The 21,435-nt window shown below is 38.4% G+C and overlaps 1 protein-coding gene across 4 annotated transcripts in view; it reads right to left on the reverse strand.

Annotated features, from left to right (window-relative positions):
• The window catches only part of SH3KBP1 (SH3 domain containing kinase binding protein 1), a 311,729-nt gene that overhangs the window by 105,969 nt on the left and 184,325 nt on the right, over positions 1–21,435 (reverse strand). Inside the window, exon 1 of one of the 4 annotated variants that reach the window (XM_012784667.3) lies at positions 17,041–17,186. The exons of the other annotated variants lie outside the window; for them this stretch is intronic. Within the exon in view, the coding sequence (XP_012640121.1) occupies positions 17,041–17,055 (15 nt within the window). The 5' untranslated portion in view covers positions 17,056–17,186. Of the gene's footprint in view, positions 1–17,040; positions 17,187–21,435 lie in introns of those variants that run through there. 4 annotated transcript variants of the gene reach the window in all.

Raw genomic sequence — 21,435 nt, forward strand, 5'->3', positions numbered from 1 at the left:
TTGACATGCTCAGGCCATAGCTCATTCACCTTCTAAGAGATCTGCAAATAGGCCCATTTTACCATATGCCTTTGGATGGAACAGACTCCCAGGTCCCACTCCATTGCCTGGCCCATCATTTCTTCTTCCCTTCTGTGTGGTGGCTTAAAACTTAAAACTTCCCAGTATACACATCCACGTTAGTCTGCTCTGCTTGTCCTCCAACTCAGAAGCCACTGCTTGGTCTAGGAATCAATATACATATGGATGGATGTGCAGAGCTGGACATTTATAGATTATTGCTAAGGATCTATTTCAACACACAGTAATCACCGGGCTGGTGTCAACTTTTATCTCTTACCACAACCCAATCTTCATTTAAAACCTAATTTTTAAGAATAAATAATTCAGAAACTTCATTATTTTGAACATTTAATAACATAAGTCCCTCTTCCCTTTAGCCTTCTTGCCAAAAACATTTAATCGACTTTTTGGAATTTTTGTGTACAATGGGAGTATCACATATACTCCTAGCTCTACAAGATCTAGTAATACAGCATCATGATAGATAACCACCATATGATTTCAATTAGTAGAACAAGTCATTTTTTTTTCCCTTTTCTATGCCAAAATGCAGAAACTAATGCTTACAAGAAAATCACTGGATTGCAGTCCAAGGGAATCCAGTTCCCAAATGACTAACGTATCCATTTTCTCTACGCCTACAAAACGTGAGACCAAGATCCTACTCAAGAGTATAAGATCATTCCTCTTATTTTGTTCAAATTCAGATATGAACTCCTTTGAGTATAAAAAAGTTTCTAATTATAGGACAATGCTAAGGAGAAGAAAGTCTCCTCTCTAAGAATATCACACACAACTCTTATATCACAAAGGCAGCCAGGTTCAATGGGTAGGGGTAGGAAGGAGAGAGTTCCCTGCATTCCAGCAGCTGGCAAAGGCCCCCTGTCCAGAGACCAGGCTTTCTGGCAGCTATCCTAGAAGAGGATGATGGTCTGAGAAGCAGTCCATAGGTAGACAGTACTCAAGTGCTCACACAAAGCCAAACACAGAGACAACTTTTCAAACAGCTGGTAAAACACAAGATAGAGGATGGCTCTTTGATGGCATTCCTTTTACAACACTAGTATGTGACAATATTCCTTCCCTTTCTGCTCAGCAGAGATTTATTAAGTGCCCGTTCAACACAAGGCAGGAAAGTAGCCAAAAAGGCAGAAGGATGCTGAACATCACAGCAAATGCTGAAATAGCAATTTGTGGGTTCTCCAGCGGGGTGTGTTGGGGGTGCCCAACGATTCAGCACAGTTATCTCAAATCCTGCTCATATAGAGGATATGGAGAGATACAAGATACAGGACACAGTGACAGAAGGAAGGACAAAACAGTACCTATATTTGACCACATCCACAGCTTTTCAGTTTTCGTTTACAACCATAACTCAGAAAGATCCCCAAACTGCTATTAAAACTCACTGTAGACTATTCATATATTTATTTTTACATGCTGCTTTCACGAACACCTATGAGTGATGGTATTATGAAAAGTTTTCTTGGCTTCAGTAGGGAGCCATAGGAGCAGAGCAGAAGCCCCGTGAGCCAGCTTGTGTCAGAGCCAAAAAAGAATGAGCACAAAGCAGTGTCTTTACAATGGAGTGCCTTGTGCGCTTCCCCTACAAGGCTTTTCTGCTCGCTGGGAAATTTACATCAGCAACTGTCAACTCGCCTGCATTTGGTGGGCCCAGCTAAAACTATTTGATATCAACTGAAGATATGCCAGAGTCAAACACAACTCCAAATTCTAAAAAGAAAACACGCAGTCCAGTAAAGGGAAAAACTACTTGGTAGTTCCATTTCAGGGACAGGGTTTACCTTTGAAACACCTCCTACTCCCTTCTACCAATTCTGACTCTTCCAAAGGGGCAAGCTTCACAGTCTATTTTTAAATCGGGTTAGGAGGAAAACATAAAATTTAAAAAGAAATTTTCTGATTATGAAATTGGGCTTAAGACTTGGAGTCATTCCTATGAAGTTTATTTCCCTCGTCTTGAAAAGTTAGAGAGAACTCAAATTATACTAAACATCTTAGCCCAATGGCAGTTAAAGGCCTTGTCAGAGTCACAGCTGCTTTAGAAGCGGCTGCCAAGTATATCACACTGATGTACTACCCTCTACTACCTTTCTTACCCTTCCTCTTCAGAAATAGTGCCCTCCTCGAGAACAGGGCCTAGGTGTTGTTATCCTCTTCTCATCACAAACTCAGAGGTCAGTTAAGTGTTGGTTGAGTAGGGCAGGGAGCATTCACCCTTTGCCCTAACATTAGCACCCCAGCACGACAGGCACAAAGACAGGAGATGTCCTTCTTGACGAACCAGAGGGCTTCCAGGCCTTTTAGAGTCCCACTGCTTCAATCACTGTCATGCATCCGCTGCTTCCAGCCTAGTTACTGGTGACAGCCCATTGTCCAGTATCTTCCCAGGCCTCTATTGCCTTTGCCTAACTTCTTCTTGTTTCACCCACACACACACTTTCTGCCTTCCTATGGCAATTCTTGGTTGCCATAAAGAAGAATCCAATCTCAGCCATGTTTCTAGTGGACATCTCTCTGCCTATGACTTCTAAATACTCACACTAGCCTGTTCTCTCACATTCTGTCTAGTTTCACATCTATTCTGATCAGAAGACCCTCACTCAGAGAGGTCATTATCACCCAAGTATGTGTACACACGCATACACATGCACACACCACTCTCTCAGCCTGAAATCATTTTCCAAAGTGTGCTCCCCCACCCCGACCCACAATGTTCCACCTACCAACCAATCTCCAAAACACCTAAATCCATATAATCTGGTAAATCTGGGAAGCACTGAATACTCAGCCTAAACAATGCATTATAGCATATTAAAGACTCTGAGAAGTCCTGTAGTTACTGTGTAACTTTATCCTTAACTTTATCTTAGTGTATTCCGAACTTATTTGACCACAGAATTTCTACTTCTTATGGCATCCATCAACACATCACAAGAATGAGTAGCCTATGAAATAGCTGAGTGAAAAGCATCATCTCGCCTTTCTAAATTCTCTTGCCCATCCTGTCTCCTAAGCTCACAACTTGAAACTCACCCCGGATTGCCTGCTGATTATACCTTCTCATCCAATCCATCACCAAGGCCCTGCTTCCAGATTCATCCTCTTCCTGTCTGATCCCAGCCTAGAGCCTTGTTACTATCATAAAGACTATTCCAATAGTTTTCTAGATAAAGATTCTGGCCCCAGATTCAACATGCATCATTTGATCTCCCATAAGACCCAACTTTTAGTTATCTTTCCCTATCACCGCTCATTGTATCTACACCAAAGCACTCAGGATATACTGCTTCTGAATGGCTGTTCATGTAAATTCCCAAAGTCCAGAAGAAATTTGAAGGTTTACTCCTAATTTCTGCTACTTGCCATGTTTCCTAATAGCCCTTATCTTTCTCCTGAGCTCTGAAGACTAATAGGAAACTTCCTCTGAATACAAAATACCTGGTCCCATCTTAGATTCTTCCATCAGGTCTTCTAGGATTTACTCTTTCAATATGTCCAATAAAAACTTTAGTATCAATCATTCTACTGAACAAATACACATGAAGTCTGTTTTCTATTTGTGTAGTACACAGAGACATGTGTTCATCTGTGTGTATCAGCAGAATTTGAGCCAAATTCTATCATTTATTTATGTAGTTTAACTTCTGCCAGGACCTGATCATTTGGTTTATTCGTTTGCTTTCTGAACACCTCTAGAGACCACATCCTAAAAAACTGCAAAGAACTATAGAACACAGTCAAGAAGGAGTAGGACTGTCTCTTTGTCAAAGCAAAATAACTTTCTGAAGGTTTGGTAGGAGCTTCTACTCATGCTAGGGAAATGCAGTGTTGAAAACGGAATCAAAACCTACTTAAGTGCTCAATGAGGTGGAGAATGCACAGTCAGACAATATTAAAATCATAGAAGGCAGCTCTCTAAACATGTGACAGTATAGAAAAATACTGTTTATGTTTTACCCCCACTGTTCCCAAGAGAGGAGCCTGCATGCTATTTTGTTGTAGGATCATCTTATTCACAGAGGATGAACAAGCCAAAGTAAATTTCCATTTCATATATCACTTTGGCAAAACACAATTCGCCATTATAATTTAAGAGATTATTTGCCATTGTTATGATAGATAAAGGGAAATCATAAAGGATTAGTTTTTTTATCTTTTGATTAACAATGCCTTCCTTTTAAATGTATTTTGAAAGTTTAAGAGGGTGGGTAAGGGAAAGAGAGAGAAAAAGATTATATGGCAAGAAGGAAGATCATGGGGTTCGTTGGGGTTTGTTCATCCAGTGCTCTAACATGAAACATGCTAAACACATGTGTACCAAGCCCTAATTGTCCTACAAAGTAGCTGTATTAATTCAATTAACATACAAAGATCCTTTCCAGGTCCAACATATTTTTATTTATTCAATCATGACATACTGCTGGCTGCTCCCCTTAGCTGGGGATGGCACTTCCTTCCCAAATATATTTAAATGCCACTTCACCTTTAAGATTTCGCTAAGGTACAGTCAGCTAAAAGTAACAGCTTTCAGTAATGTTTTCTACTGACGTGTAGCATTTTTACGTGTAAGAGAGATTTGAGGGCAAAGCTACATTTTCTTCAGTTTTCTCTTTATATCTCTAAAACGAAGGTTTGTTTCAGCCACTCATTCATTCATTGATTGAGCATTCTTTTCTGGAACTACCATAAACCTCAATCTGTGTTGAATGCTGCATCTACAAAGATGAGACGGGCAGAGTCCTGGATCTTTAATGAGTTCAAAATTGAGCAGCAGGGACAGACTCATTAACAGAGCCTCCCAGTGCAAAGGGATAAACACTACCATAAAGATGTGTATAGAAAAGGAAAAAAAAAAAAAGAAGCCATTAACAAACCTACACGGGGAAATAAGCCTCACGGTAATGAGGCAGTTTGCGTTAAATTCTGAAGGATGAGTAAGAATTTGCCAAGTAGAGAACGGTGGAAAGGCATTTTAGCTGGAGAAAAGCAGGAAGTAAGGCAGCAATGTGTTCAGGGAATGGGGGCTTCCCAGCATAGGATGGGGGTGGGGTTTCACAGTATAGGGGGTGAAGGGAGAGTTACTTGGGCCCTGGAGGCCAGCAAAATAAGGTACGGCCAATACAACTGTTTGTGCTTTATCATGAAGACAACCAGTAGTCATGAAAAGTAAGCAGAAGTGGAGTGCAATCAAATTTACAACTTTAAGACTGATCTGGTGGTATTGGAGGAACGAAGAAGAAAGGAAAGGACATGCGAAAGCCAAGGAGACATTTGAGGGATTGACACAATAATCCAACGAAGGCAGTGAAATTAAAGATGTAGAAAAAAGGTGTGAAACACATTTAGATGCCTATTTATAGTTTATAGCCACCACAGGGCTAAATCAGTGATTGTGAATTGGTTTGCATATGATGGAAAAATTCCCAATTCTGTTATGCTTTTGAGTCTACATATATGCATGCTACATAGTTACTGAGTGCCAATTATGTGCAAAAAACATTAAGTTCAGACTCTGATTAGGGAATCAAAGAGAGAGATATGGTGGCTCAGAGAAGTGTCGTGGCGAATCCACCCTAACGGAAAGCATCACAGTGAATGTGTCTCTCAGTGCTCCTGATGCTAGTGTAGAAACATTTAGTGGAAAAATAATAGGCCTGTGATAGTTTTGAATAGTTAGCTTCCTGTTAAAACACCAATCTACCATTTGAAAACTGAAATATTTTTTAAAAACAGACACACGAGAAGCTCTTGACATGTGAAAAGGCATTTTTCTAATCTGACAAATTTCAAGTAAATAGTCAAATGTGTCTCCAAAAATGTCATGAGCTAAAGACAAAAATGAGACATTTCTTTCCCCACAGAAGAAATTTCCAGAGAAGCTTTTCTTTCCTTCCAAGTAGGGGAGGGAAATGAAATAGTTTTGATCAGAAAAGAGGTAAATACTTGGAACAATGTTTTGTTGTTTTGTTTTCAAGTAAAACTGCTACTTAAAAGGCTTAGGGTACACAATGGAATATTATTCAGCCTTAAAAAGGAAAGAAATTCTGACACATGCTACAACATGGTTGAACCTAAAGATCATTATGCTAAGTGAAATAAGCCAGTCACAAAAAGACAAATAGTGTATGATTTCACTTATACTAGGTACCTAGAATAGTCCAATTTACAGAGAGAGAAAGTAGAAAGGTAATTGCCAGGGGCTGCAGGGTAGGGAGGTATGGGGGAAATTGGGGTTTAATAGATATAAAGTTTTCATTTTTCAAGATAAAAAGAGTTCTGAAGATGGATGGTGGTGATGGTTGCACATCATTGTGAATGTACTTAATGCCACAGACTTGTACACTTAAAAAATAGTCAACATGGTAGATTCTATATTGTGTATATTTTACCACAATTTTTTTAAAAGGCTTAGGGCAGGGTCCTCAAACTTTTTAAAAAGGAGGCCAGTTCACTGTCCCTCAGACCGTTGGAGAGTGCGGCGCACATTCCACACATGCGCACTGTGGGCCCAGGACAGGCAGCGGCAGCAAAAATACCAGGCGGGCCGGATAAATGTCCTAGGCAGGCGGCACGTGGCCCTCGGGCCGTAGTTTGAGGTCGCCTGGCTTAGGGCGTATTTCTCTTTCCCTGTAAGCCTCTCTCTGGCTAGGAATGTTAACTAGAATGGTAAAAAAAAAAAAAAAAAATTGTTCATGAGGCTCTGCTATCCTGATACTTAATATTCAACCACAAAATAATCAGGAGTATAGTCAGCATTTAATGAGGTGACTTAGAAAACAAACCCATCTTCTTCCACAAGCTTTCCATCTCAGGGATGCCTGCTGTGCTCACTCACCTCAGTCTTATCCGAAACGCTCCTTCTACTGCTACGAAAGATAACCTACTGCTTCCATAAAGACAATCTCTAAATCTGGCTAACGCTAAACAGCTCCAGCTTTAATACTGTACGACTCATTCTTTACCGAGAATCTGCTCCCTGGATTCCTAAACAATAACACTTAGTTGTTTTTTCAATCATCTGGGCCCCCCCTATTTTACAGATGAAGGGCAGAGAAAATTACATCAATAGTTACTTAAAAAGGCTCAATGATATTATTTTTATATTTTGTTTTTCTTACAATCAGTTCTAATCACATATTTATTTAAAACAGAAACTTCCTAAATATGGCAGGTACACATTTGATAGCATCTTCTAGATGCACAGCAGGATGTCTAGAAAAGATGACCCCAAGGTGCTTGGAAAATGGCAATTCCCAAAGAGAGATCAAATTAGCTCAGGGCACTCCAGTTACTATTTAGTAAAACATATTCAACAATGAGGGGGGAACCCATATCGTACCTTCCATGAAAATCTCCTAGATGCCAACTGCTGAAATTCTCTCTCACCTTTCCCATGTTCCTACTGAACTTGCTTTGAATCTCTAGAACTGCCTTATATTTATGGGTACTTCTGTCTGTTGAATCAGCTGGATCGTAAGTGCTGGAGGGCAGGGCCCGGATCCTGGTAATCTTTTTATTTTTTTTGAGACAGAGTCTCGCTTTGTTGCCCAGACTAGAGTGAGTGCCATGGCGTCAGCCTAGCTCACAGCAACCTCAAACTCCTGGACTCAAGCAATCCTCCTGCCACAGCCTCCCGAGTAGCTAGGACTACAGGCATGTACTACCATACCTGGCTAATTTTTTCTATATATATTTTTTAGTTGGTCAATTAATTTCTTTCTATTTTTAGTAGAGACGGGGTCTCACTCAGGCTGGTTTCGAACTCCTGACCTTGAGCAATCCGCCCGCCTCGGCCTCCCAGAGTGCTAGGATTACAGGTGTGAGCCACCATGCCCGGCCGATCCTGGTAATCTTTTTATCTTTTCATATGTCTAGCACATTGGAGGTGCTAAATGTTCCTAACTTACTCCAGTCAACAAGAAACTCATCACAAAATTATTTAGATTTAGGGAGAAAGGACTGTGTACAGCGCATTTTTGGGGTGTTAGGGATATAAACAATGGAGCAGATAAACCCGTCCCCCTGTTAGCATCTAGTGGGAAGACTGAATTAGTATTAAGTAGGAATCATCTCTAGCTGGGATTGCAGACTTCCCAGCTACGTGATCTTTGGCAAGCTACTTAACCTCTCTCTACCTCGTTTTTCTCTTCTGAAATGGACATCATAATACATATCTCATAGATTTTCTAGGAGGATTAAATGAAAAAAGGTATGTATGTAAAGTGCTTAGCTATTATTACTATTATTGAATTTTACTAAATAAAAAGGAAAATCGATCATCCTAGTGCCTCTTTACGACTGTTTCGATTACACAGCTTTTTAAAACAGTAGGTTTAACTGCCCCGTTCCTTAGCTTGAGGACTGCAGAGCAGGAAGCAACTTTTACAAGACAGTCACATAGCAGAGACGTGCTTTGGAGGAAAATGATAACGCTGAAAAAATGAGAAAGGAAGAAAAGCAACAGCTGTCAGCGTATAGTCATCGCCTCGGAGGAAAAAGCAGACAGAACAATGAGCTTTTAGGTCAAGAAAGCTTTGGCTAAGGTGGTACCCACAGTGAGTGGCTGAAAGACCATCCCAGGAGCCCCTCAAGCGCCGGCCCATGCCAACTGCTTCTGGCTGCATCCAAACTGTTATCTACTGTTAACGATGGATGGAAAAACAACAAGGCGTGTGTCTGGGAAAAGCGGCCTGTTGTCAGAGAACAGAAAGCTTTTATTGAGACTTTTGATACTCAGGAGCAAACACACCACCATAGAAAATTACCCCAAGCCATCTTTTACAAAGCTTGGCATCCATTCAGTAATGGATGAAGAAATCCTAAATTGCTAGGCCAAACAGATACACCTCCTAGGGCAGTTAAGAAACAGGCCAAATGAAACCATAAATGCCAGTGGTAAAGATCTCCAAAGCCACTAGTGGAAATTACTGACAGATACTTAGACGTGAAAAGATGAATTCATAGTCCTCTACCTGGGCTCCAGGCCTCCCGCCAAAGGCTTCTCTTAAAGGCTTCTTTCAAGGTTAGTGAGGAGGGGAGAAGGGAATCCTGTTCAGATCCTACACGGCCTATATGGAGTACATTAAATTCAACAAGCCTTTGTTAGATGCCTACTACTATGCAGGCCACAAACCACAATTGCTTTCCTACGTTATTTTTATTTTTATGTTGTAAAGAAAGTGTTGTGTTCTTAGCTATGATATGGGAGATTTAAATGTAATGTTGATGAGAATCAATGCAACCACCAAATTCCAGTTCTCCCAGATTCTCTATGTATCTAGAGCCTTAAGACTGAGCATTACACACAGCCTCTTAAAGAGATGTTTACAAAAAGTTTGTAATGACATGGGAAATTTTATATAATGCTAAGTGAAAAAGATACAAAATCATGTGTGGAAAAAAATTATGTGTGTGGTATGATCTCAACCAGTTAAAAATGTATGGCAAAAGGACTGAAAGTGAATATTTTTAAAATGTTAACAGTGGTTGCCCTGGGGTGATTAAAGTATCAGTGCTTTTTGGTTTTGTTTTGTTTTTTTTTAACTTTCCAGTTTTTCTACAAACCAGTTACTTTTATAATCAGAAAAAATAAAGTTTTAAGAAAATAACGTACACTAACTTAGCTACCCCTTCACATTATTGATGCCTTTCCATAAGATTTAATTTGATCTGTAACACCTCCTAACTAGAAATCACATGCAGCTTTCATTTGTGTGTCATTATATTTCCTTTTCCAAGTCATTAGTAAGGATGTTAAGAACATCAGATATAAAATGAGTCATGGCAGTAATTCATAAGACGCCACCCATATAGAATATTCCCTGCCTTTTATCATCACCCTTTATGTATAGGTTTCCACGGTTTGTATCTTCAGTGACTAAGTAGATGATGTAAAGTCATTTCCAATTAATGCTGTTCCAAATAATGTATTGAGCTATTTTATCAAATGTTTTCAAAACCAAAAATGTATTTCCTACTCTTCTAATTAAACCCATAAACTCCTTATTCATACATCTGAAAAGGACTGAAAAAAAAAGAGTTAACTTCACTTTGTAACTGTTTTTCATGTATGATCAAAGACAGGGCTTATAGATTCCTCATTTCCCAGTATTTGAAGATACAGATTTAAGAGGTGTGATCTATGTGCATAGGGTCTGTAGCTTAATTGCTTTATTTTCTAGCAGTTCTCTAGTTCTGCACAAGTGAAAACTCCTTTTAAACACAAATTGAGGTAATTCTTGCAGTTTCTCAAATGGGAGAAGAAACAAGCATGATGAAAGCCAGACCACACCAAATTTTGAGGTTCTATTTTTTCCCTGCTACTCTTAGAACTATTTACTTAAGTATATAATTTTTAAATTATACAAATTTCAAATATTTTCATTTCTCAGTTACTTGACAAGCATTTCCACTTAACATGACCTTACTTTGATTTTGCTGACTTTTAAAGAATTAAGACTGACTTTTTTGAATTTTTTTTTTTATTTAAGAATATTATCGGGGGTACAAACACTTTGGTCACATAAATTGCCTTTGCACTGCCTGAGTCAAGATTGACTTTTTAAAATGGGATTCAAGTTTGAGGTGGGGACAGATTAAATAAATGCACTTTTTAGAGGAACCTTTTGATAGAGTAATTTCTGGTTTGGTGGAAGAAAAGTTCAACATAGTCTATACTTGGCTGTCATTCATTCTTTCATTCATTTTAACTTCAGTTTAATAGCAAGTCTTGGAAGAAAGAAAAGAATCGTCCTAAGGCTGTAAATTCTTTTTAGGATGCCTGACTTTTAGGCAAATTAGATTCTTACCATTTGAACAAATAATAAGTTGCTATTTATTTTGCATGCTCTCATTTTCCTGTACTGAAATATTTCCCCCTTCTCTTCTCCTTTCTTTGTAACAAACACAAAGGCACTAAACCACATAAAACAGAGGGGAAGAAAACCCTAATTTAAAAGACAAAACATGAAATCACCTATTTTAATTACGTGCTTTCTTAAATGGTACTTTTTGTTGTTATCTGTTATTTTCCAAAAGATATATTTTGATTTTTAGGGGAAATAAGGAAGACAATATGCACAATAAAATATCCTAATTGGTGTATTTTCTTGTCTTGAGAAATTCCTTGTCGTTTTCTATTACAATGGAGAATGTTCATTTCAATGTTCTCCACTTGTAAGTTCCCAGGGGCAGCAATTCTTCTTTCTGCCTTCTACAAAGATTTGCTATAGACTCCACACAGGGAAAACACAACACAGATTCACAGGAGACGGTGACAAAGGAGGACAAAGACCAGAAATGGCACTTCTGGAGTTAATAAGCCATTTCCTACTCCTGAGATATTACATTTAATCTATTTCAGGGAGATGGGTATCTACCCAAATTTACAGGGACTTTCAGTAAAAGATTTCCACATCCTCACTTCCATAGGACAATGAAGAGTTTAGCAATCCTCAGTAGTGGCTACTTCTCCCTTATTCCCAACCTGATCACCATGCTTCAAGTTAAATGGGGCCCCCTTTTTTCAGCCACCAGTGGGACCAGAGAACAGACAACCATTGAACCCTACATAATTCTGCATTTCTTCATGGACTCTACTTAGTCGTCTCTCTTTGCTGCAACAATGACTAAGGTTTCTCAACAACTTTTGATTTCTAGTTTCTTGATCAGCTTTACTGCCTTGTGTCATCACCTCTTAGGATACTCCTATCTCCTTCTAGCCCATCTAATTTCATGACAAAATGATCAACCCACATTAGATGCTTCATTTGATATAGAGTTGAGCTTGTTGAAAGTCAGGGTTGGGCTACACAACAAACATACTGCTCAATGGCCCCACAGAAACATTTTTATTACTTGGAAACTTAGTGATCCCTCCCCAACACAGCTGTATCTCTTTTGGCCTCTCATTAATTTTCTCAAGACCCCTTTTTCATCTCTTATCTAGACTGCTTTTCTCCTTTCCTGCCTAATGACTGATGACTGAAGGCCAGAAAAGCCTGGATTTGTTTGAACTCTTGAGCACTGAATATAAAAATTGTACCAAAATGTTAGAGAACCCATAACCCTTCACTGGAAAGCACAGTAAGGTTGCCCATTAATTATGTTCCATTCACTTCTATATTGCAGATCAATAATGTGACATGTATTGCTTAGGCAGATTATTTTCATGTGTGGGCATAGAGTTACCAGCTTCATAATGTTTCAGCTTCTTCTGAATTGAAAAACACCAGTACTGTAAGTCTATGTATTTTCTCTGCTTCTAACAATGTCTGAATGTAGAGGGGGTATTGGGGCTTAAAGAAAAAGAAATTAAATATACAATTAGACATGTACGATATGCAAGACATCTAGCTCTCCCAACACAGTAACTAGACAGTGCTCAGCACTACACCAGAAGTATAAGTTCGGACTACTCTAGGATATAAAATCTTGATGTTTATTATATCATCACTTCACTTATTATCAACTTTATCAATAATCTAGAAAAGGCACCCAAGAAGTTTCAGAAAAGCTGCTTCTAGTGGAAAGAGAAAATGAGAACCCCAACTAAGAAGTCAAAATAAAAAGAACAGACTGAGCAGATGCTACCAAAACAAATGGAGCAAAACATATTAAAATCACTGGTGGGTGAAAATGCTTAGCAAGTGAAAGAAAAAGAAAATGAGGCAGTAAATCCATTTTTACCACTTCTAACTTCCTCATCTTAAATGAGCAAACCAGAAACACAATTTCTACGTGATACAGACCTCAACTTTGTACCTTCATTTTTCCAAACCCTGTCTATGTGATTCCTAAAAGTTCAAGGATAAGTTTAATTGAGGTGATACTTGTGAATCACAGGCCATTTGTGAAATGGTTTAAGGATGGCCTTTTGATGAAAAAGTACCTTTTAAAGGCAATTGTAGCATACTTTTCATTTGTGAATTGTTTATTTTATAGCCCAGGTTTAGAGAGTGAGAAATATCTGTTAGAGGTATAAGCAGACCTTATATTATACTTAGGCTTCCATTTGTTTCTAGAGTGCTTATGAGTATACACTTATTTGGGATCTGGCCTCCAATATTAAAAGCCTGAGTTGGGAATGAGACAGTCATCCTGTAGCTTTTAAATGGCCTCCAATGCCACAGAAAAGTACAAAACAAGTCACTGACTCACTGATCTGTGATCTAAATTTTTTAAATGTAAGAAAAGACACACAACCACACAGTCAAATCAGCTAGACAGCCTGTTTCAAAGTTGTCAGTTTTCACACAGCATTAAATTCATTTCATCCTACCAAAACTCAGTTGCCTAGGCTATCATTTTATAACTAGTGAGACTATCAAAGAGGAAAAGAACAAGCTAAGTACAAATGCATGATAATTTTAATGGCCATTCAGAAATATTTAAAACCTTGAATTTCAGGAAGCAAAAGTACCTGCAAACTTCAAGATATAAATATTATGAAATAATTATTACTATAAGTAAAGAACAAAAGAGGGCCACAATTATTTATAGAGACTTCAGTCCATACTACTAAAGAATATCAATTGAATCAAATAAATGATTTAGCAAATAATTTGTAAGGAAGGACTTTCATTTCCTACCCCTAAGGAACTCCAGAGTAGAAGGTGAGGAGAGAAAAATCAATCATAAAACTGGCTTTCCCCATTATGTAAGATGAATAAAGTACCATCACTTAGAATTAATAAGAGCACAAAGGAAAAAGTCACCTTTTTTCATAGAATCTAGTCTCCATAAATCTTTGATTATACATTCAAGTAACTAGGTGGGGCTAGGTGAAAAACAACAGTCCTGGTCACCATTAAACCTCTAAAACTAAGCAACTACCTAGGCATTCCACTCATTTTTTTCTTCAGTGGTAGTGGGAACAGGAGGACCTAATTCTTCCTTTAAGCAATTTGCAATCTCTTGGAATTATGTGACTGGTTATCTAGTTAATGGCAATTCTCAGATAGAAGACCTTTTCCCCAACTCAACATTCCAAGATGAAAACAATAACATCCTTCCCCCCTTAGTGACAGGAAATGTAAACACACATGAAACACCAACTCTAACCACAATAAAATGCCACTTCATACCCATTAAGATTGCTACTATTAAAAAAAAAGAAAATAGTAAGTGTTGGCAGGATGTGGAGAAATTGGAACCCTTGTGCATTGCTGGTAGGAACATAAAGTGATACAGTCAATGTGGAAAACAGTATGGTAGCTCCTCAAAAAATTAAAACTAGAATATATGATCTAGCAATTCCACTTCTGGAGCTATACCCAACAGAACTGAAAGCAAGGACTCAAACAGGTATTGGTACACCAATGTTCACTGTAGATTTATTAACAATAGTCAAAAGGTAGAAGCAACTCAAATGTCCATCAAGAAATGAATGAATGAACAAAATGTATTAAATCTATACAGTGAAATATTACTCAGCCTTAAAAAGGAAGGAAATTCTGACACATGCTATGACATGGAAGAACCCTGAAGACATTATGTTAAGTGAAATAAACTGGTCATGAAATGACAAATATTATACCATTCCATTTATATGAAGAACCTCGCCAAATTCATAGAGACAAAAAGTAGATTGATGGTTGCCAGGGGCTAGTGGGAGAGGAGTATGAGAAGTTATTGTTTAATGGGTATGGAGTTTCATTTTTGCAAGATGAAAAAGTTTTGGAAATGGATAGTGATGAAGTTCACACAACTATGTGAATGTAGTTAATGCCACTGAACTGTATACCTAAAAATGGTAAATGTTATATATGTTTTACCACAATTTAAAAAAAGCGAATTCTACATTTCTACAAGAATACATAGATAGCTTTTATGAGGATTTCCACCAGGAAGTAAAGCTGAGTGTGTAGGCTTGAGAAAGTCTTACTTTTTTTGTGCTGGAATTTTTTTTACCATATACTTGGGTTATTTTCATTAAAAACAAAATCAACCAGAATCAAGTCAGCCTTTGTCCTGGAAGTTCCTCTTTTTCAAAAATTAGCCCAAGGAAATAATCAGGGAAGGAACAATGATGCATGTATACAAGAATGTTTTTAATATTAAAAATGTGGATGTAACTTAAATAGTTATCAAATAGGGATTAGTTCAATAAATGGTGCTGTATCTCTACAACGGATGGAGATCTTACAGATATCATGAGGCTGACAGAAAAAGGGGTTTCATAATGTGTTAAGTTTTTAAAAACAGGCAACATTTGATATGACATCATTATTGCATGAAGAATAGTATGTGTGTACTACATGCACATCCAGGCTCAGAAAAAAAGTCTGAAAGGATACATATGAAATGTGTATGGCTGTTTCTGGATAATAGGATTGAGAATAATTTCTATTTATTTCTTCACATTCTTCAACTTTGAGTTTTTACTATAATAATAATTATTACAAAGAGCTCTTGTAATGAGAGAAGTAACAGAGCTATTTCCATTTTGAGAAGCAAACAAGCAAAGGGTTCTGGGAACGCTCACCAGTACAACAAATAGCTTATAGGTCACAAAACCAAGGCAGCAGCTATTAGGGTCAGAAGGGGACTACTTTTCCCTTCCCATCTCTAGGTCCCAAGGGGGCCAGAGAAGCTTTGAGAGAGCTGATGCTGAGACTTTTCCATATTTCACTCCTTACAACCAATCACACTTTCCCTCATTTCTCCAATGAAGAGTTGTCATCTTAGTTTTGCATATAAATACCTAATTCTGATTTCTACTTATCAGAACTCAGAACGATGACACCCAGCAACAAGATCAGCAAACGTAAGATATCTTTTCCTAGGAAAATCCTTCCAAGCCATTGCAGATGAATGTATTTTTATTCTAACCAACCCCTACCTGCACTCCCCTCAAATTATCTGCCTCTGTTTTCCTTCTAGGCAAGCAACAGACACCATTAAAAAAACCTTTCAAGAAGTTCTCCTACTCTTAAAATAAAATAATGTGTTAAAACAATGTGTTTCCTTTACACCATGCTATTTTCCTTTTTATTTTTTCGTAATTTTGAAAGTAGTGTAAGTTAAAGCTGACAGAAAAAGACATAAAGGGAAATATTTTATAGACCTCATCAAATTCCTCCTTAAAATTGTTTTTCAATGAGAGATAGGGATATGGAAGACATATGACGCATCGTAAGCCTTACTTATCCTGTGGTTTATTTAGGAAACTCTGTGTTTGGAAAATGACAGACTTCTGCTTTTAGGCAGACAAATATGAACAACTCCCCGGGAAAAACAAGACCACCTATTACTAGCAAACCTCTAGTAAGTCACATAATTTAGTGTCTTTATTTTACTCTACACATGAGTACATATATATAAAATGCTCAGCACTACAAAGTTAGCCAAATATCTTTAACTCCATAAAAAAACAGTTCAACAGCACCCAGAAGTAAGTACTCACAGCTTCTCCATTCACAAGGAAAATTCCAAATGTCCACGTCCCCCAAGAGTGAAATGCCCCACAGCTGGCTTTCTCTTCGTGGACATATCCTTTTCTCCTAAGCTAACCTGAAAAGCAAGCTGGATGTGTTTACTACACAAACATCTGTAATTGCTAAAGATCTCTGTGACATGGTGTAACAGTTACTGCTTGTGCAAACTGCCCATCTAAATTTCTTTCTGCAGTTATGAGCACATGAAAACCCAAGACACAGAGAAATTGGAAACATCTGTAAAAATTAATGGCTGAATTAACCAGAGGAGGAAGGGATTAAAACAGCTAAATAGCTCCAGTGTAACATTTGACTTTAGAAAATAATCCTTACACTCGATAGGTTCCTCCTTCGCACATCCACGGCTCCCCTCTATGAGATCCTGGCTGGCACACACATCATTTTAATCCACCGATGCAAACCCATTACAAGTCCTGCTACAAAATGGTATGGATAAGACACAAGTTAAGGGGATTTATTACATCTCTAAAAGCAAAAAAAAAAAAAAAAAAAATACCTCTTCTCCCATCATGCAGTCAGCCTCCTCTCTTCAGTTTGAAAAGGTCCCAGAACTACCCTGGAATCCTCCCACTTCCTTCCAACAGCCAAAGGCACGGAGCCTGAGGACCCAGCCTAACCCTGAGTCATACTTGGGACCAAATGAGGAATGGGGAGAACAAAGCTCACATTTGTTTATGGTTCAGGAAGCCAGGGCCGATTCATGGCTTGGGTGGCTTCGAGAGAAGTCCTCCTCCCTCGCCTACGTTGCTGCCGGAATCTAGGCCGCCTCCCGGGGCCCACAGGTGTGACCACTTGGACAAGGAACACACTGAGGGTGTGTTTATTTGGCAGGACCCAGTGGCCACTTCTGTTTAAAAAACGCCAGAGAGAAAATAAAAATCCTATTATCTTTCAACAGATCATATAGCGAAGGAGTGAGGGCTCTCTAGCATATGGACTGTACATGACATATCAATCGTGAAAACTCCTGTAGTTTAAAGAAACAAAATGTGTTGTACTACACAAAAATTACTCATTAAAAAACCCACACAAACTGAAAAAGGAAAAACAGCCGTGGCTTTATGGAAACACTTCTCCAAGGAAAAATACAGCAAGATTGCTGCCCTGTCATCACAAGTATTCCTATAGGTTGGAATGAAGTATTTAAATAGCAGTTTTGTCTTTTCCCCAAATGAGATATCATTTTAATCACCACTTCAATGAATTTAGAGCCCAGTGGTTGGTTAAGAGTTCAAAACTCTAGAGCCAGAATGTTTGAGATCAAAATCCCCACTGGGTCACTTTCTAGCTATGTGATTTTATATATATATATATATAGTGTGTGTGTGTTAAAAGTTTATTTTATCTTCTTAGAAGGACAGAGAGAATGTGAGAGAGGGAGGAAGGAGAGGGATATTAACCCTTGTTCATCTCAATTTCCTTCTCTCTAAAATGAGGATAATGGGACCACCCTATAAGGTTGCCTAGACTATTAAATGATACATACAAAGTGCTTACAAAAGTAGCTGGCACACAGTAAGCACCATATTAATTACACTTCCAAGTTCAGGACAACATCACAAATCAAGATGCCAAGTCAACAGTATTCTCTTCTTAGCATACTTCTCATAGACTTTGATGACCTGGTTTGGTTCATTACGGTTAATATTTAAATTTTTAAATTAAACTACTTTAAAAACCTTTTATTTAATATGTATTAAGTGCCTGCACTGTGTCCAACTCTGTAAGGAGCTTTACATAAGATGCTGTCCCACTCCTCAAGAAATTTACATTCTGGTTGGGTAAATAAGACATAGATCTGTTTATGTATCACACACACAGAAAAACAAATGTGGGAGATGTCACTAGGTGGTAAATGATAAATGTGATGCAAGTGCTACAAAATTAGCATTTATAATTCAGAGGACAGATATCACCTTATAAAAACCCAATTAGGATGGGGGAGAATAAACAAATTTCCTGTGCATAAAATTCTAAATAATTTATTTAGATACTCCTCTGTCAAGGAGGTGGAACATAATTCCCCATCCCTTAAAAGTGGGGTGCACAGACTGACCTCTTTCCAAAGAGTTGAGTATGGAGAGAGAAAAAACAGAACTTTACAGTGGAGAAACCTACTACCACCTCAGCCCAGGTGACCAAGGTTAACATCCCTAGTGACAGGTCACCTGGATAGTATGTACTTGATATGATGTGATGAGAATGGCACTTCACCTCTGTGATCCTCATCCCCAAAACTTCAATCACTTCAGTCTAATCATGAGGAAAACTTCAGACAAATATGTACGTAAGGACATTTTGCAAAACTTAAAATTGCCAAGGTCATCAAAAAACAAGGAAAGTCTGAGAAACTGTTAAGTAACCAAGAAGAGCCTAAGAAGATGGGGTGTCTAAATGTAATGTGGGATCCTGGATGGGATCTTGGAACAGAAAAGAACAGTGGGTAAGAACTAAGGAAATCTGAATAAAGTGTGGACTTTAGTTAATAATGATATACTGATATTGGCTCCTTAATTACTACAAATGTGTCATATCAATGTCAGATGTTACCAAGAGAGGAAACTAGGTGTGGGGTATGTGAGAACTCTATTATCTTTACAACTTTTCTATAAATCTAAAACTATTCTAAAATAAAAAGTTGATTAAAAAAACTAATTAGAAAGATAAGCCTGCTGAATGTATAAGTGTATATGTGTGATTTATAGATATGCATGATTATGTCCATGTGTACATTTAAATGTATTTAACAATGCCCTCCCAACTTAATTTTTAAAAATTATTTCTATATTCTTAGACTATCTATCAACAAAGATAGTAGAATGCTGACTCCTGGCTTTTTCATTCCCAAAATGCACAAAAGAATTTTCTTTGAAAGGAAACTTGGCTCTTCTGTCAGTTTTGCTGCCAACCCAGGCAACGGCAGCCCAGCTTACAGAGTGTGCATGAGGTGGGCCCATCTGCCCCTTTCCAAGAGCTACTAGAAGTTCCTGGTGCCTGGCCAATTAGTCATCAACCATGGAGCCCCAGGGCTGGCACGTCTCCCAGCTACTTCCTCTCCCATCTCCAGTCCACATTCCCGGGCACCTCCCTATTTATCTCTCAAAAAGTACAAATCTGATTATGCTGCTGCCCAACTGAACTCCTTCACCAACTTGCCAGCCCACCCAGAAGAAGGGCAGCTTGGGAGTGGGCTGGTAGAGTCCTGTGGGAAGAGGCACCACCTCACCCCTCCAGCTGCCTGCCCCCTCCACCACACCACCACGGCCCCTGCACTCCAGCCCAACCCACCTCTTCATTCCTTCAACATAACCATGCTCTCTCCTTGGCCACACACACACTGCCAGCACCATGAATTCCCATCATCTTTTAACACCTTGCTCAAATACCACTTTCCTTGAAAGGATCTCCAGAACACCCCACACCTTCCTTTTCAACCTTGACGGAAGCTCCTTCCTCTCCATCCTCATTGATGCTTTGGACATGCCTCTGTTAGTCCCCTGTCCCCTGCATTTTAATGACTTTTATACATACTTCTCTCTGACGTAGGGACAATCGAAAGAATTAAATGAGAGGCTTGTATACGAAAGCTGATCCAAGGTATGACTTGGGGCAGGAGGTGTTAACGTCATTCTGGTTAACTACACCAGACCCACCACACCCCACATAAATAACCTGCCAGGTAAAAAAAAAATCTGGACTTATATATTATGCAAATACAGCATCTAGACATGCCCTTTCCAAATGGATTGCTACTCCTTAGTTCATTTACACAGAAATCCCAGAGCTACCACTACTGATCCATAAAAGGCATTCAATAAACCTTCAGTGAATGAATGAATGAGCCAATTAATTAACAAACAGAAGAATGAATCTGTAGCTAGACCACAAGCAGGCCCCAAACAGAATGAGTCCTCCTTTATAATTTCAACTGGATTAGGACAAAACACCATCTTTATTCATCCAGTCTACAAATATTTACTGAAGGCCAGCTATAGTTTAACTACTATTTTCAAGGAATTGTAAATACAATGGTGACTAACACAGACAAGGTCCCAAATTATGGCACTTGCTTTCTAGCAGCTGACATTTAAGACGTGGTGATGTGAAACAAACAGCTACCACAGAATTCAATTCTACTTCCTGAAGTCTGAAATTTTCCATAATAAAAAATTTTTAAAATAATCCTGGAAATTCCACTGTCATTTATAGGCACTCTTTCTATTCTCATAACAAGAAAGATAACAATAACAAACATTAATCAAGCAATTATTATATGCCAGGTACTTTTCTAACCATTTTACATGATACTTAATCTTCAAAACAACCCTATAGGGCAGACCTATTGGTTATTCTTATTTTACAGATGAGGAATCTAAAACACTGAGTGGTTAAGTAACTTGTCTCAGGAAGAGGCAGAGTTGGAAAAAAAAAATATATATATATATATACACACACACATATATATATCTGTCATTCAGGCTAGAGTACAGTGGCATGATCATGACTCACTGCAGCCTTGAATTCCTGTGCTCAAGGGATCCTCCTGCCTCAGCCTTCCAAGTAGCTGGGACTACAGGCACGCACCACCATGCCTGGATAATTTTTCTTATTTTTTGTAGAGATGGGGTCTTGCTACATTGCCCAGGCTGGTCTCAAACTCCTGGCCTCAACAGAATTGGGATTTGAACCTAGGCTAACTGGCCTCCATGCTTAATAATCACTATGCTCTTAAAAACACAATTTTAAGGACTTCTGGGAATATGATTGTTGGTGACAATCTGGCTGTAGTTAAATATTTCTTAGAAAATATACTAGGCTAAGTGTTTTAGAAATTACCTGTCAAACATACATAAAATAGTAAACAGCACCCAACATATCAAAGAGTACTACC

This window comes from Microcebus murinus, chromosome X (assembly GCF_040939455.1).
Source record: "Microcebus murinus isolate Inina chromosome X, M.murinus_Inina_mat1.0, whole genome shotgun sequence".
Taxonomy (NCBI): Eukaryota; Metazoa; Chordata; class Mammalia; order Primates; family Cheirogaleidae; genus Microcebus; species Microcebus murinus.